Source organism: Ooceraea biroi, chromosome 7 (genome assembly GCF_003672135.1).
Source record: "Ooceraea biroi isolate clonal line C1 chromosome 7, Obir_v5.4, whole genome shotgun sequence".
In the NCBI taxonomy this organism is placed as follows: Eukaryota; Metazoa; Arthropoda; class Insecta; order Hymenoptera; family Formicidae; genus Ooceraea; species Ooceraea biroi.
In genome coordinates, this window is record NC_039512.1 from 8,336,822 (window position 1) to 8,354,934 (window position 18,113).

Below are 18,113 nucleotides of genomic sequence, written 5' to 3' on the forward strand. Positions count from 1 at the left end.
CGCATGCCCCTTCACTACCATGCGCAAAAAGCCCTCGGCTATCGAAAAACAATTAAACGGATAAAATATCGACAAACACAGCTCACAATAGACGGCTGATATTTTATCGGCTGCTCAGGCATCTCGTTTGGGCGTGATCGTGCGCTGCAACACACTACGGGTTTTACGATCAAATTAAGAAATTGCTATTCCAATATCTGCAATATCTGTATATATATTTGTTTAAATACGATAATTAAAAGCGAGTTTATTTACCTCAAAGAGAGCTAACTCAGCCGGGCAATTACAATATTTATAAGAGATTGGAAAACGTTGATCATAAAGCATATCTTTAAACATATACTCCTTTTATAAATATGTATATTTTATGAGAAAAGTAATATGTAACATTTTTATTTATTGTAATATGATTGTAATACAATTGTAATGGAAGAATAGAAAAGAATTAACACAATGGAATAATATTAAAGAAATAATTTAATTATTAAAGAAGTTGACGATGCTTGCTGATATTTCTATGCAAAGAAATGTAATTTAGTATTGCAACTTCAAGAATAAATAACACAAATTTATTTTTTAAATATCTAATAAAGAAACTTTTCATTCAATATCTCATCAGTAAGTAATTTATTGTGATTATTATTCGCGGTTATCAGCACATCAACTGAGATTCTTTGATAAAGTCGAGATACTTGTAAACGTTAATGAATACGTCAGATATGCCTAAAGCGCAAGGAAAGACCCAAGAGACGACACCGACGACTTCACCATCGACAACAAGTGGGCCACCGCTGTCACCCTAAAACACGTAGAAAGTATTTTTAATTGGTAGTTTTTGGCAATAACACATAAGAACACACTTATATTCTGTTACTTAATAATCTAATTAATTCATATTTCATGCTGATAATTGATTCAATTAACCCGTTTTTTAATAAACGCATATATAATATGCACGAGATAAAATAAGGAGGTACTCACTTGACAGGCACCTTTTCCAACCTTCTCCAGTGTGCAGATGTGATTTTCGTTGGTGCGCGGATTCTTGTGACCACGCAGACAGCGCTCCAGACTCAAAACGTTCACGCTAAGCCATCTAAGCATCACCGCCGTGGATCCACTTACTTTGGTTTTTCCCCAACCGCTCACAATACCACGCTTATCGCCGTTAACGTGGTCTTTGCTCGCTAAAGGAATCGGAGCTTGGACGTTGTTTATTTTAAGCGGCTTCTCCAACTACATAAAACGAGCATTTGCAAAATGTAGTGAACGAAGATAAGAATGATCGTGCAACATTCTTTTATACATATAACATTTCCCTTCTTGTATGTGCTTAATGAACTTGATAAACTTACGGTGATGATTGCGATATCATTTTTCCAGCCGTCTTTTTCCTCCCCAGTGTAATTTGGATGTTTCCGAATGCATTTGATCTTGTGTGTTTCGCCACCCGATTTCAGATTGTTGGTCCCGCTCACTACAACCTGTAAATCCAGTACAAATGATTATAAATAGAAATAATAATTCTTAATAAACTGTAATATAAATGTGTGTAATATTTGATTAATGATAAGGATATTCTTTAAACTCTCTCTCTCTCTTTCTCTTGCATAAAATTAGTACAAAATTATTACATACCATATCATCTGTATAGAAACTGTCATCTACACAATGAGCAGCGGTGAGGATGTGTCTAGTACTAATAATGGTTCCACCGCAAATGTGATCGTCATGAGATTGAAGAGAGACTTGATATTTAAATTGAGCGAACGTAGCTATATCACCGCCAACAATCGCCTCAGGCTCATCGCAATAAGCCTCTATAATTGTAAAAACCAATATTATTTATTATTTCATCCGAAAATATTTTATTTCGTGATATAATCAACACATACATACATACACACATTATGCTACTAATGTAGTAGAAAAATATATTTAACAAATACAATATTGTCTACTAAAAAAATGTATATAAAAATCAATTTTGTCTTCAGTATAATTTTATTGAGATTGATCTCTATTATTGCTTATTTTTTACATTTATAAATTTTTACACATATTATTTAAGTTCCTTGTTATTTTTTGCTTACTTACGTTTTGCGATAATGCTGATAACAAGCAAAATTAACTTTATCATCCTCGTAATTTGAAAATTACGGATCGAATTACGCACTGGATAGAGGATGCCACTCACGGTTTCTTCTTTATATATAATTTTGTATGTCCGGCCTTGTATAACAGCTGGCTTTGCTTGTAATACATTAAGCTGCTAGTATATAACACATTTTGCTCATTCAATTGTTAACACATCTGTAGAATTTTCATTTAGCACTCAAAACAAATACCTGTGAAAAGAACAAATATAAAGTGATTAATTAATATCAATTTTCTTGGGATGAATTCTGTATAATTGTTTTAGGAAAATAAAGAGAAGTGAAGGTAGAAACTTTAAACCAGTGTGCTCTTCGCAAAAACACGTGTTTATTCTATTAAAATCTATTCTATTAATATCAGTTGTATAGTAAAACAGGATATCAATATGTTATCTGATTTCACAAATACGTTACTTTTCGCACAGTCTCGAATTCGTAGCAGAAAACGTTGATATGCTTTCATAACAATCCATTGTTGACGTCTAAAAATTGGATCAAATAAATTAAATTGATATTCGATTTTTAATTTTATATTTCACATATAAAATGAAATAACAATACCCGTTATTATTACTTAAAATCGTTAACAATTGATTTATTTCCCGTTTATCGTAAAAAACATTTCTACTTTTGCAAAATTTTGTAGAAAGTGATAATTAAATACATTCATTATTTAAATTGTGCGTACAGAATGAATTTCAATGATTGACTAATAAATATTGTTAAAAGTCGATCAAATCGAATAGTTTGTCCATGTGACATACAAATCGAAGTGCAGATTGTCTCAACGAAACACATCCCGAATGCAAATTTAAGCAAACTCCAATGCAAATTTGTCGAAGCTGTATACCATTAAAATGTGCATATATTTCAATTAAATTAGCACCGACAGGGTGAGTGATTGATCAATTTATAATCGCCGAATTGTTTCCTGCACACTGAGTTATTACGCAAAGAGCAACACGTGTCTTAATTGAATACACATGTGTCAAGAATATCACGTTTTTTTAATATGCATAAACATAAAACGCGTAAAAGTTTTGATTAAGGTTTTTCATCGAATATTGTGTCATAAATATTTGTAGCTACATTTAATTAACTTGAAATATGCAAATAATCTGCATATCGACAAATATTTATGAATATCAAAATAATAATACAAAATCTTGATGAGAAATATTGTATGGCGAGCGAAGGAATATTCTAGTTGTCTTAAGCGTGATGAAATTTTGAAGGATAAAGTAGATGTGATTAAACATATCACGATATTCGGGATAATGAAATAAATACATGAACTCGTAAAATATTTCTTCGGCGCAGCTGGATCTGACTGCTGCGCTCGACTGCCAATATCTTTATATTATCGCGTCCTAATTTGATGGGATCGATATCTGGTTTAATTGCGTGGTATAGAATTGCGCACCACACTGCTTTGGAATCGCAAATTTACGCAATGCTCATTAAGCAACACCTTATCGATTCTTTGAACGTACACACAGAGTTTTTTAAACTTTAGGTCACAAATAGTATTTGCAATGATATAAAATGTAAAGAAAATGTAGTTTAATCAAACTTTCTAATTTTCTTTTAATTAGTCCAAACAAAAATTGTATTTTATATTCTGTTTGCTTTTGTAACTTATTGTGATATATATTTAATTCATATTGAATATGTATGCTGATCTAACAAGAAAACTATGCATTATAACCACTATGTAAATTATATTATAAAAGCTTTTGTCTTTACTATTTTTGCTTTGTGTAAAATGGCATATGGAAAAGTTTAAGTTTATTTAACCTCTGGAATTTTATAAATGTACTCTGTAGGTCGACAATGTAAAGTTGGTATGAAAAAACCACATAGTCTAAAAAAATCCGTCATTATTCCGTTAATTTTAAGTAATTTAATTTGCTGCAGTACTCTAAGTTCTCGATTATGTACATAATATTTTAAAATAATGATAAGATGACATTGTAAGAAAGTTTAATATCACGTAGACTGTAAGAGTTTAAATCCATTAAAACCGGTAATTCTTAATAAAATAAAATTATTACTCGGTAACTATCTCAGTGTATATTTATCTTTCTTTATGACATTTATATACTCTACATTAAATAAAAGCTTGAAGATTCCTAAAGTCTCGTATCGTAGGAAAAATCACATTTTATTGCTGTTGCCTGTGAAAGCTCGCATTTTCTGTATCCCTCCCGATAAACTTGACGTTCGTAAACATTTTAACTGGCTCAGCTTTTCGTGGCAATTTGCGTGAAAAGGTACGCTAAAAGCGAGCTTGAACGCACTATTGGGAAGGTACATTCGTTTTGCCGTTTGTTTATTCGAAGCAACAAAGTTGAATTGCCCGTTAACAAAGCAAGATCGCAAACACTTTTTACGGAAAAACAATCTCTTTTTTTGTTTGAGTCACGCGCAGGGGGCGGATCTGCGAAAATTAGCCGCCGTTTGTCTATCCGGCTATCGAGACCTCTCGACAACGTGCGTGTGTTCATCCACAAAAAACGAAGCGAATTTTGGGAGAAAAGAGGGAGAGAGAGAGAGAGAAATTGGATATATGTATAAAATGTGCTCAAAAAATCAGTTGCATTAAAACAAGCGTAAAAGGAGTAGGATGCAGCCTGTAAAGCTATCATATAAAATTCCACTATTGTTTCACCATGTCGAGACATGATCAGTTTAACGTATTCCATTCTGGAATGCCGTATTATTACGCGCTTTAGTATGATATTGTGAATTTCGCACCAGCGCTCGCAGGATTTCACCGTATTGATATGTTTTGCGGTTTCAATAGTGTTTCATGCGATCCAATTAATATGTGCGCGGCGATACGAGCAATGAATACAATATCTTCCTGTAATTTTAATACAATCAATATTCTCATTATCTTGACGTTTTAGTACTTTTTGTTTGAGCCATTGTTTTTCAGAAAAACAATAATTGTGCGTGTTTTTCTGTATATAAATACAAATTTGCTTCTCCAGAATTGTTATCAACAAAAAGTTTGCTTTTATAAGCTTTATGTTTCATATTTACATTGCTTATTACTGCTATTTATTATTAATTATTCACTGAAAAGTTAACTGTTTCTTAGTGAAATCAGAAAATGATTTTATATATTTTATATACGTTATTGTTTATATTTATATTGCCTTGAACACGTATCAAGAGGTATCAACGTATCAAGGCTTACAAGCAGTCTCATGTCTTGAATGCGCGAACGATTCAATAATCGCACTTCGAATATAGTTCAATTGAGATTGAGTTTACGTGATAGGGCGAAATAGCGGCACGGAATAGTTGACTGTGTGTAACCTAAAGAGTCACGTATTGAATCGCGTGGAATAGGACTCAAGGCTACGTCCCTCAAGATTAGATTCATCCGTGTTCTTGGACTGTATCACGGTTGCAAATATGACGTCACGAATATCAAATTGACTCTCAAGATCCCGTCCGTGTACGGAATTATATCACGTCTCAAAACTAGTTTCAGTTAAATCCGTGAGCAGAGCTGCTACGGTAAATGCGGGCTGTGGATAATTATGGCTGCGACATAAATCACGATCAGAGACATTAAATTATTATATCCGAAAATAGCAATTCAATATTTTTCAGAGTATTTAATAAAAACAATCGGGTGAAGTGCCGCATAGAGAGCAATCACGATCGAGCTGATCTTTAATTTGAGCGCAGGTGAAAGACGGGAAAGTGGAAGATACGTGAAATTTATGGTCGGCGGACGATGCCCGCTAACGAATGTGTCCCAGAGGGGCAGAACGGGTGGACAATGCAGTTTTCCAATTTTCGTCCCCCCACCCTGGCGGGCATTCGAGTCCCTGTTCGACCTGGCCAGCTAGTTTCCCGCGTGTGCTTCCACCCTTTATCATCCGCTACTCGAACAATCATAAAGCATGTTGATTCACGGTTCGTCGTAAATTTAGTGTTATTTTATTCTTGCTTTAGCGTCGCTTAAGCGGCATTTTTAACGATCACCCACGCGCAGCAAGCGCTCAAATTGCATCGTGCTTTGTTAGACACGAGATCGTTGCAACACGTTGATGCCTTTTAATTACCTGTCTCGTAATCAGTAACTTCCTTCGATATGCATTTCTTAATTTAATTACGTAATGCAATTTAGAATTTGTTGCTTGCAAAATCAGTTTAACTATATGTAAGGATGTTTAAATTTAATGACACAACGACATGCGCCTTGTGTGGCGAATGTCATGTATGATGATATATGGCATGATCCGATGAAACTGACATTGCATTCTGCTCATTGCAATTTCTTCAGGAAATTCCGCAGTTAGATTCTTGCGAAGAAAGAATTGTGCATCGTTCTGTGTGTGTGTGTGTGTGTGTGTGTGTGTGTGTGTGTGTGTGTGTGTGTGTGTGTGTGTGTGTAAAATATCAGAAATTTCAAGAAACACGCAAATGTGTGCTGTAATTTGAATCCGGATATACGTCAGACGTTACGTTGACGCAGTCGGCCGAGTTTTACAGCTCACATCACCCTTACTGCGGAGTGACAGTTATATACGATTACGCTGAGAGAAAAGCTGAACCAGTATCCGTTCCGGCACCAGTTCAGCAAGTGAGAGGGATGGTTGAGACAGAACGACAGGAGTCTCGTCCAGGAAGAGTTACTACCACTGTTACCGATGCTCTTGTCCGAACTTGAAAAATAATTCAGCAGAAAGTAATGTCCCCTGAATATAAAATGCGCATAGATCGTCCCAATTTCAAAACAGGTATCAAGTCTGACGGCGAGCAACCGGTCAACATGTTTTAATTTGCAAATTTGACACACCCAACAAAAACATCAAGCAGGAATTAAATTTTAAAACATTTTCGAGAAATTACAGGAGTACGAAACATTATACATATTCCATGCGTGCTTTTAGTGTATAATATTTTTATATTACTTCAACTTTATTTACTATTTTATGAATTTTTAAAATAAAGTTTTTACAACTATTTTTAAATGCAGGTTATATAATAGTATCTATATACATGTTTATTAATTATTAGATTCGCAATGCAGCAAAAATAAAATTCAGTAGTAGAGGACGTGCTGAGATATGTTGCGTTCAGTAGTAAAGCTATAGCATAGCTACGGCATGAAGTTCAGTAGTAAATGGCGCATTTCCTCTTTACATCTATAGGCACCGTTCGATCACAAAATTGTCAGATATCAGTTTGAACATAACTAACTTGCTTTCCAAGTCCTAGAACAAATATTCAAAAATAAATGAATTTTGTCGTATCTAAATTGAATCGTTTAGAAACTGTAAAGTGACATACATCGAATTTCGATCACGAGTACTTCATAATACTGTTACTTGTGTCCGTTGCGTATAGAGAGACAACGCAACGGTATGTTGCATCAAGCGTTAAAAAAGCATGAGCGTTAATGCATGCATCTCGTTTCTTCAGCCGTTCTTTTCTACGTGCAATTCACCTTGTGAATTTGTGATCAAATATATAATCCTACCTGTCACCATGTGACTTTTTGCTCACTTTATTTGTAATTCATAATGCATCAAAGCGCTACCGTTGCGAGGGAGGGCTAACGACGTAATACCGGTAGTGGAATTGCGAGTTTAGGGAGAATTATGTCTTCAGAATTTCCGATATGTGACAAGAGAAATTGCTATCCGTTTCCTAGCACACGTTCCCGCATTTGACAAATTCGACTATGTGATATGATTTTCTTTTTACATATTGGAATAAACATGAACAAATAAAAAAAACATGGTCTTATTTGATATTTATAAGAGGGACTGACGCATAATTCAATAGCGATTATATCATCTGAATTTATCTCATACGGCAACATATAGACTGAATACACATTGATTGTATCTACATACGTTATCTACATTAATACTACATCTACATAATTATATAATCTACATAAATCTTATAAAATAAAATCTCGTATTAAAGGTAGTTTTGCATTAACAATAAGACAAATACGTACCTGATCTTTCCACAATTTACATATATGTATGTGACGAGAAAATTGTTTTGAATATTTGTAGATATCGATAATTAACAAAATTAATGTAATGTACATACTTTTTTTTACGCAGATACTTTGTTGCATTTTATGAAATTCATGACGTATTCTTTGCGTCTCTTCGACCAAAAGGATGTAGCGCGATATACGATATCAAATTACCTCCGTATCCTTTGGCGCTACGTGGCCGCTTTAATCCCATTGACTTTAAGAGCTGCGCTCAAAGAAACGTCATGAATTGCGAGGACGTAACGAAAAGAACATTCCAGAACATTGGGATCAAATGGAGTAAGGCCATTTAATGAATTATTTGTGAACGAGACTTAATTTACCGGGCAGTACAAGAGAAGTTTTGTGCCAGGACATTCTATTTTTATTTCCACCACCATTTGCATTAAATTCCTACAAAATATTTGTCATCCTCGTATATACATAGTTGAGGTGAATCTAATGGATATTTTATATTTTTTGTACTTTTACGTGTTTAATTAACAAAAGAAAGTTTTTAAGCATGATTGAAGAGAAACGTTTATACAATTATCAATGCAGAATTTATTTTGTGCATAGATCCGCTTTCGCTATAATAATATATATGGTAAAAAAATATACATGTATAAATTATATATGAAAACCTCGGATATGTGGCCACTCTTAGCCTTCTTTGTCAGAAAGATCATAATTTATACATGTACGATTATACTTTAGAATCTTTACTATATAATTTATGCTCTTAAATTTTATCTTTTCCTGTCTTATAATCTATAGAAAGCAAATTAACGTTAACTTTTATATTTTCCACGCATTCACATATAATCTCATCACGCAACCATTTTCATTTTTATTTCATTCAGAGTCCTTTGATCGCATAAGAAAGTATATTATTTTATTGCTAATCTAACTATCGAACGAGGTTTATTAAACTTTTACTACGATTCAATACAATCTTTATAATTACATTTAAGATGCTTTTAAGATGCTTTGATATTAGATCAGGTTTGATAACTTTATTTTCGGTGTATATTTGTAACTATTATGGACCAAGTAGCTTTTATCGCAATTATTTTCTAAACTGCATAATCCCTGCATTGTGAGTTTAACTACCTTCGTATCGTGCTTGGCATATCGTTTCATAAATATGCTCTACTAGACTCTAGACGTCAATATACGACCCAAAATTGGCTCGGTCGCATTTTAGGTACATTTTCGTGTGGCAAGAAATAAGTGTGAAATATTGTTGGGGGAGCGCTAGAGCAAGAAAGTTTGTCTGTTGCGCGCGAGTATTAGAAGCCACGAAAACGGAAGCAGAAGTCCGGGCCAGTGCCTGACGTCACTTCCGGAGGAGACGTATCCGGCGTCACGTTGCATGGCTTCCGTGCGTTCCCCTGTAACAGAATGGCAAAAAAGGAGAATCAAGTGTCAGTACTAGAGCTCGTCAGCCGTCCTTGTATCGCGCTCGTGATCGTTAACGTATGAATATTTACGAGTGCGGTATTAAATTAACGGTGGTTTTACGCGATATCATCTAATGAGTGTCATGTCGGCAGAAACATCTCGCACGAGCAGACGTTGAAAAATTGCCGTATTAGGATATTGAATCTGGATATCGCACGCCGGAAATCTTGATGCTTTTTGAGAATAATGACACTGCCCACACTCGTAAATCAACGTCACTCCGAGATTACGGGATTATAGGTTTTCTCGTGTTACAAGGGATCCATTAATTATTGCGTTGTTTGAGGGATGTCGATACGCGCGTTTCTGCGTTATTCCTTCATTCTTCCGTGTTTGAAGTTAACGCGAAGGTTCGATCTGACAGTGACGCGATTTGCATTGCAGATGCTAACAATATGAGGTGCTTGAAAAACAGCACTCGTAAATTGGCAAAGTTATATGATGTTAGAATAGAGTCGAACAAAGAGTACGTTAATTGCTATATTGAATCGCAAGAAAGGTAACGTGTCTATGCTACATAAATATTGAAATAAATTCAACAGCGTTCTTGGAATCTTTCACCAAATAGATTATACATGACAGTTTTACCTTAAAGCCACTTACACAGGGCCTGATATCTGCATTTGCATGCTGTCTCAAAAATATTTCTAGCTTTCAAACTTTTCTCGTACATTGTTCAATATAAATGACACACTCCCGTTGCTAAAGAACGTGTGCTTTGCATACATGGCACCAAGCACATGTAAACGTATTCAGTTATGTTTGCATGGGGACATAGTAGGTTTTGCCAGCATTGAATCCTCGATATTTCCAGCAAGGCGCCAACAGCAATGACCGCACGTCGCAGAGAATCTAAAAGCGTCGTAAATATTTCAATCGGGGTTACCATCGCGCGCATAAATTACTCCAGCGCAGTGTTGGCAAAGCACTGGGAATAAAGGAAAATATTTCGCGCTTTGATCTCACAAAATTCATTTTGCGTTCTCCATTTACGCGTCGAAATGTCTCGAGATACTCGATCGCACCTCTACCTGGGTGTAGAAAGCAGTTAAAGCCTTAATGACGAAGAAACCTTAACTTTGACCGCTGTAGCCCTTTGAAGCTTAGATTCCAATCGCGCCTCCATCTTTACGGCTCTCTACAACTGTTAACGAGAACGAAAGCTCAACTTTTCAGAGGCATCGGTAACAGGTACTTTATTTCCTGAAATTACGCTTTTAACGACTTCCTCTCTGATTACGCAGCGGTGATCTTTTAACGGCAGGAATACGTCCATTTTGTGACGCGCGGACGGCCTTTGGGTAAACTACTCTGCTTTCCGTAGAGAGGCACTATTAATGGCTCTTGTTATAATAGAAGATCATCCTTTGTGAGAAAAATAATGAAGTTTATTCAGATTATATTCAGATTAAGCACAGGTCAAAGAATTGTTTCGAAAAAGTAATTACGTAATCACGTATCATAATATGATTGCTAATTTGTTGCTAGTCAGATACGGATACAGTAGTAATGGATCGCACTAGGCAGCCACGGACTGGCACAATGCTTCAATCTCGACATATTCCGCGCGTACTCAGCAGAACAAAGTATCGATATGATTAGTCATACAGCAGGAGTACTCTGTCATCAATATTCCTCCAACGTCTAGGTACACGCACGTTCGCCTAATAACTTCTAATTAATTACTAAATTCTGAAATTTCTAATTAATATCTCATACGTATTACGAGATGTGAATTCAGTTCTGAATTGAATGTGCATCAATACTACTTGAATACAAATTCTTGTTGACCAAACTTTTCTATTATTAAACTTATTTAACGTTGCGATAAATATTTTAAATTTTTATAAATTATATAAGTAGTTACATTGTTTTAAATCGTTTTAACGGTTTGCTTAAATATTCATTTTTTTCTAAAGAGCTCGACATGTAAATTCGAAACCTATAGCATCATTTTCTGATAGCAACCTATTGAAAATTCCATGACGCTGCTTGCATGCATATACTATATTGAAATCCATAATTTATGCGACAAGGTGCTAATTGTCAATAACGTGTAACAGAATTCGATAGGGATCGATAATATAATTAGCTATAATCTATCAATAGCGATCTCCAGAATTCAGGCGACAATAATGTGCCGAGGTATGTCTGCGTACAGCCGGATATGCGTCCGATCAGGTATTCGTACGAAAGCCGCGTTATTAACCGTATGAATCGCACACCGGCGATAGGGACGAGGTTGTGACTATCATGTGAATGTCGTGCATCCGTGTTAGTGTCTGGGAATGCGGACACGCGTGCACGCAACATGCAGCACGTGGCACGCATACACGTCGTAACTGAACGCATACGCGCCGGTTAAAGCGAGAGCAAAATCTTTGCACGTGCGGATGCATCCACTCTCCATGGATATAACGATCTATCGGCGGCGGTTTATGACGGTACTCGGCGATCGATATCTACTTAGCATCCCCACATTTGGACAATTCGCAAACGACGCACAAATGCACGTTCGTCCGCATTACGGTTTCAAACTGCGGGACATCGATCCTGGCGGACAATAACTTCGGGTGCCCCATAAGATTCACCCTCCTCAGATTTTCCGAGTTTTCAATTTTATTGCGGAATGACATTATGTTAATTGCAGCGCCATTATGCGCACTTTATAAGCGCTTGTAAAGAGAATGGTTTTAGAATTATTGTAATCTGGCCTTGCACGCAGGATTATGCAGAATGTATACTTTAAACTGCTAACAACAAACAACTACTGTCTTTTCGTAAAACGTTGCCGGTTTTAAATTATGAAACTCTGCGTAACTAGCGTTCTATATAAATAACTGTAGCATGTCATCCTGAGAAGCAGGATTATAGGAACTCTTTGCTAAAGAGCCATAAAGATGGATCATTAAACTAAAATGTAATTGTAGCATTATAGCTACTCTTCAATGAAGAGAATATTTTAATTATTAATTGTTTTTCAAACTCTGTTTTGCGATTTTTCATTAACCTTGCTTTTCCAAATATTTCAGTTTTTTTATTATTCGAAGCAGTTTTTCACGTGCAAAGTATTTAAGCTCTTCTGAAAAGTGACTTCAGTATATTATAAAACAACATTTGCTTAATTATAATAGAATTGATTATATTGAGGTGTGTGAGCGAGCGCAGGATTAAAACTTAATTTTCAATCTGCGATAACGGCTCGGTAAGAGTCGCAAGGTACTCCAAATAATTTCCCTCGTGAGTCAATAACTTTTTTGACTATCTTGGAAACTACGTGAAAAAAATACAATTATACAAAAATGTAGCGAATTAAAAATTTACAATATAATGAAATATTATATAACGAATACGATTATGTAATTACGTAATCGTAATATTTCTTTAAATTACGTTAAATTACTTTGGTCTATGTACTATGTAATATGTATGTTAATTACTAGCCAGATTTTTTTCATAAAGTACGTCAGTATATAAGTACAAACGCGTTTGCATTATAGCCGTGTGAAATCATTATGATTTACGAGTTGGAAGTCCACGAGTAAGTTGCACTTTAGCTCGTCCACCGCTTTTAGCAGCTCTTTAGACATTGTCTCGGAAACTGTCCGCTGGTTTCAAGAGAGTTACGTCTAAAGTGAAGCGAAAGAGCACGAAGTTGTATAAAAATGGAGATCTTTAGTTAATGGAGATGCGCGCTTTACCCTTTTTTGTTTGTGATTTGCGTGTGAGAACTCGGAAATAATCGTTTCAGATTTTTAATTAATAATAATATTTCGGATAGATTGGAAATGCGATTAATTTCAATTATCCTTAAAGATAAAACAGAATCACAACATTAAGAAAGAGCCTAGTTAGAAATCCATTTATTGTCCCACTGTAATTCATATTATATTCGTAATGACGCGAATGCTTTGATCTTTTGACTCAAAAAATATTTATTAAAATATATACCGTCATAGCAAACAAAATAAGTGCCCGCAATTTTAAAAAATTTTATCGCTGTGATGCAGACGCAACCAATCAAAAATGAGCAAAACGAAGTCGAGGCTTGCAGATTTCACTTTGCTGCCGGGTATTTTGGATACGAAATTTAATAATATATATCGTACACACGTTAAGATAGGATGCAACACTGTGAGAGCAACCGAGAACGAGATAAGACGGTAAGAGAGAGAGAGAAAACGAGAGAGAGAGGCAGATCCGGAAGAGCGGAGAGTTTGAAGCCGGTATAAACGACAGTCTAGGGAGCCGTTAGGTATTAAACTCCCTGCAAACTTCCGCAGTCCGTCGTGCTCGATATATATTTAAAATATCCTGGAAGTATCCATGAATCGTCTAGACTAAACCGGCGACATGCCGAGGCACCAGGGATTTGTAGGATGTCGGAAAGTGATATCATAACTCGCCAGAACGATGCGCGAACGTTTCGATTTGCAGGATTCTATTTGACTCGCGATCTTATAAATGATTTTAATTGATTTCCCTCATCGATATCCAATCTCAACGGAAATTTCATTCTTCGTTTCTTTGTATATAAGTTATTTCCTGCACGAATAAATAATATGCAACGTGCGTCAATAAATCAGGAAAAGAAATATCCAAATATGCAGGAATCATCTTGAATGCGTCTTTCTTATGCATGACGCTCTCGAAATTCAGTTGCAAGATGATGAGAGGCGCGAGCTCAGAGACAACCAGAAAAAGAGCTTGAATCGAGATAGTGAAATTAAAAGGGGTCAAGAGAGAGAGAGGAACTTTGGAACCCTCGACCTCCCTCCTGCGCTCTTCGCTCGCCGCCATCCTGAACGAAGTAGGATACCTCCGCGAACGAACGGGGCAAGATCCCGTCCGTGCATGCACAAACGACACGAGAACTCGGCGATGTGCAATTAGGAAAATTGAATTCCGGTGTAATTAACTTTCGTAATTAATAGAATCACGGAATTATATCTTTAATCTGGACGACCATAAGTGCCATCAGCGGACGTGCTACTGTCCATGCGCTATAAGTGACAGAAAAGAAAGAAAAGAGAATGGTCAAGAGAAGTCAAGAGAAGCGGTTGAGATCCGCGGGGGAGGAGACGGAGATAGAATAAGGGATGCAGGTGGAACGAGATGGAGTAAGACACAGAACTGCCGCAAGAGATGGCGACGCCGACTGCGACTACGGGATGGGGAGTCGCTGTAAGTTTTGATATATGCGCGACGTTATTTACGATCGCATAAGAATTAGCCGAGACGGTCGCCAAAGCCCGTCCCTCTTAGGCAGGAACCAACATAAAAAGCCGGCATCAGCCGCGAACTGGTACTGCACTCGGGGTGTTTTTGCACGCGACGCGTTCCTCAAAAGTCGTTAAATCTCGCGCCGCCTTTCGACAAATCGCGCGCAAATAGCGCTTCTTACTGTGCGAATGTTCGCTGGAAACATTCATGGATATACTTGAGGTACCTACTACGGTATCTACACGCGAGGATGAAGGACCGCGTGTGCGCGGCAATCCCTCACAGATATACATAGTAATGTTCAACAGTTGAGAAACGGAAATTTGCGGTACGATCGTTACAACGGAAGATTAGTACCATTTGGCAAGAAGTACACGAGCTTTTCGTTTAGACAGCCGATACTGAATGGATCCCTCGAAATGATAAACGGTCACCCTTTTAATTAATATGCGGTGGGATCGTTTATTATTTCGAGGGATGAACTCGTATCGATTTACCCGAGCCAAAACCTCGCGCGAGAAACATTTCGATATGCATTTTGACCCGTATCCTATGAGTCTCGCGAGGCGCTTTCATATTTCGGGACGCGTCCGGCAAATTGTTAATCGAATCAGCGTTCGTTCGAGTAAAATCCAATAAAATACTTTGCCCATCGTGGATTCATTGTACGGACTACAAGCTTTAATCGACGATGGAAAAGTCTTTAATGGCCGTAATCCAACTCTCTAATCTCTCAAACAATATAAATGATTATCGGCTTAATTCCGATTATCGCTAGAGATGCCAATAATTAATTGTAAGATGATCAATTATTTGATATCCCCACAGTATTCCGTGAGGAAGGCAGGAAAGAAAAGTTCTCTTTTCTTCGCTGTCCTTCTTCGATAAGATTGAATTGAACATAAAGTTTGATACGATCTCTTCATTTGATCAATATTGTTATAGAAGAAAACTATGCGTTCTGTTTCTAAAATAATGTCAAACTTACTTGGATAATCTTAAGAAATCCTATGGAAGACATATAATAATAATGCGATTGCATTTCCAATTCTAAATATAATCAAGCACATGCAAATCTGGTTAAAAAATAAAATAGATTTTTGATTAAATATTTTCGCTTCATCTAGCAGCAATAATTTTATCAGCTTCGATTAACACGGGAATTTTTCTTTGTGATTTCATTTCCAATTTAACGGCTTTACATGATGTTTCCAGCGATATTTTCGTACCAGTGCGCACTCATAAAAACGCCTGTTGTCCCGTTTAATCCCGTTGCAACGGCGCTTCCTTCGATCTCAGCTCGTCCGTGCCGATAAACTGCGCGAATTTGCAATCTACAAAACTAGAAAACGAGTGGCCGGACTACTGATTTATTGTTGGACTTTCGCGCGGCCGCGCGAGTATCTATCGTGTCTGCGGTTGATGTATCGCATGCGCGCGTGAGTGAAGTGCTATTGCAAAGTGACTCACAATCAGCCGGAAATTCAGTTTTGCGATGAATGAAAGTGAATCCAACGTAGCTTTCCCATGTAGCTTCGCGATAATCTCCGAGCGGTTCAACAAGTTTACAAGTCACATGTATTGCTGCGAGAATCTTTATACATTATCCACGTATAATTATCAATTATCCACGTGTAAATAAAATGGACTAATAGGTTTTAATTGTATGCCGTTTTGGTTACTGCAGTCCCGTAAGTTGCACGCGTTAAGTACCGGTGTAACGAGCAAATGTACAATTTATACGTGTTGCTCGGTCCGACGCAGCGAATTAATTCTATATTCTCTCAGAGATTTACTCCGACATGCATGAGGATCCTGCATGGAGTCATAAGTATACAGTATTTACACCGTGTTTACGACCGCATAAATAATAATAAGAGATTTTGTTGAGCTACGTCAAGTATGACATTATTATGCTTCCACCGTGCGTTTGCGCGTTTATAATTTTATATTATTTCATTATATTATAAAACGTAAAACGCTAGTGAAACTTTCATCGGCGTCAAAGCTTAAAACGTCCTTGTAAATAGATTTTCCCCGTGTAGCTTCGTATTTTTTTTTTTTTTTTTTTTTTTTGAAAAATAACGTTGCACATATATGGATGACATTATTTACAAACTGTTTGCTAGAATTCCGACAAATTTATGAAACTCCACATTAACTTATATATGGAGCAGTTATTTTTTTAAAATGCTTATACGGAATCAAAAACCGGAACACACAGCATTATTATTTCACGCTCCGCAGCGTCTCCCAGATCTAGCCTCCCGATCCCCCGTTATATGGCGGCTTGTGTGATATTCACCGCCATCTTTCGCGATATTTACATCGATACACCCTCGTAAAAATCGGACGATGCACTTCGCTTAGTTACGCGCGGGCGGCGGTTTCCTTCGGGCGCGACATAAACCGCGTAAATCCGCAATCTACGAGGCCGCGAGTCACCTAAGTTCTGATTTATAGCCACATGGGGCGCGTTTCGCGTGCGGATAGACACGGGAACAGATAGCGCATGATGCACACGCGTGCTCGCGCACACAGGGCTCGCCCGGGAAAAATGCGACGCTGCGCGCCGCGACGCTTCCTCGCAATAACCTCCGAAGGGAAATTCACGATAATAGAGACTATCCACGTGAATTTCGTATGCAAGTGTCGCCTCGCGATCCTTCGGTGCCTGCTTCCCACAGTTCCGTTCCACCGCGAATCCTCATCCTCTTCCGTGCCATTCGTTTCGTTTCAGCCGGCGCGTTCTCACATACTTTCCAGTTTCCGCCGATGTCTTCATAATTCCCATGCTTCGTTACGTTATCTTCCTCTCAGCCCGTGTTTTCGGCGGCTACTGTGCGCGAGAAAAATCTCGAGAGGCTTGACTCTCCTCGAGAAGGAAACAAATGACGTAGAACGTCTGCTTAAGTCTACGCCCGCCGATAAAAAGTACGTTAAAAAGGCTGCGCGTTACAAGAGCGAGAGAAAAAGCAAACCAGAAGCTGTCAAGAAACCAAATGTTGTTTCTTTTGCTCGGATTTATCTCGTTTGTGTTCAAAATGATTTCACTTTCATTTTCCTGCCGGTTTCACACTCGCAGTTTTTCCGTGTTTCAAGTTGAAAGGATAAAGTAGAACGCGCAACGAAGCTGAAGCGCAAAGAATTTCCGCTTATACCTACGCCGTTCTCCGCAAGTTTGTTCCTTTCTCTCGAACTTACTCCCTCTTCGTCACCGTCCTTCTACCTGTGAACCGCAATTTCTC

General features: G+C 37.2%; 2 protein-coding genes across 11 annotated transcripts in view; both read right to left on the reverse strand.

Annotated features, from left to right (window-relative positions):
• Window positions 1-461: 461 nt before the first annotated feature.
• LOC105282413 (chymotrypsin-1) lies at window positions 462-2,709 on the reverse strand. Its single transcript, XM_011344358.3, has 5 exons — window positions 2,098-2,709; window positions 1,639-1,820; window positions 1,356-1,484; window positions 982-1,236; window positions 462-799 (listed from the first exon to the last, which is right to left on the reverse strand). Exons 1-5 carry the CDS (start codon window positions 2,138-2,140, stop codon window positions 653-655), a joined length of 756 nt encoding a protein of 251 aa, XP_011342660.2. The 5' UTR covers window positions 2,141-2,709; the 3' UTR covers window positions 462-652.
• Window positions 2,710-7,981: 5,272 nt separating this feature from the next.
• The window catches only part of LOC105282411 (zwei Ig domain protein zig-8), a 107,687-nt gene continuing 97,555 nt past the window's right edge, over window positions 7,982-18,113 (reverse strand). For 6 of the 10 annotated variants that reach the window (XM_020032648.2, XM_020032649.2, XM_020032653.2 and 3 more), the window contains one exon: window positions 7,982-9,572. In XM_020032648.2, coding sequence (XP_019888207.1) covers window positions 9,436-9,572 — 137 coding nt within the window. In that variant the 3' untranslated portion in view covers window positions 7,982-9,435. The remainder of the gene's footprint in view (window positions 9,573-18,113) is intronic. The other 4 variants (XM_020032655.2, XM_026971107.1, XM_020032654.2 and 1 more) reach the window with 1 other exon arrangement.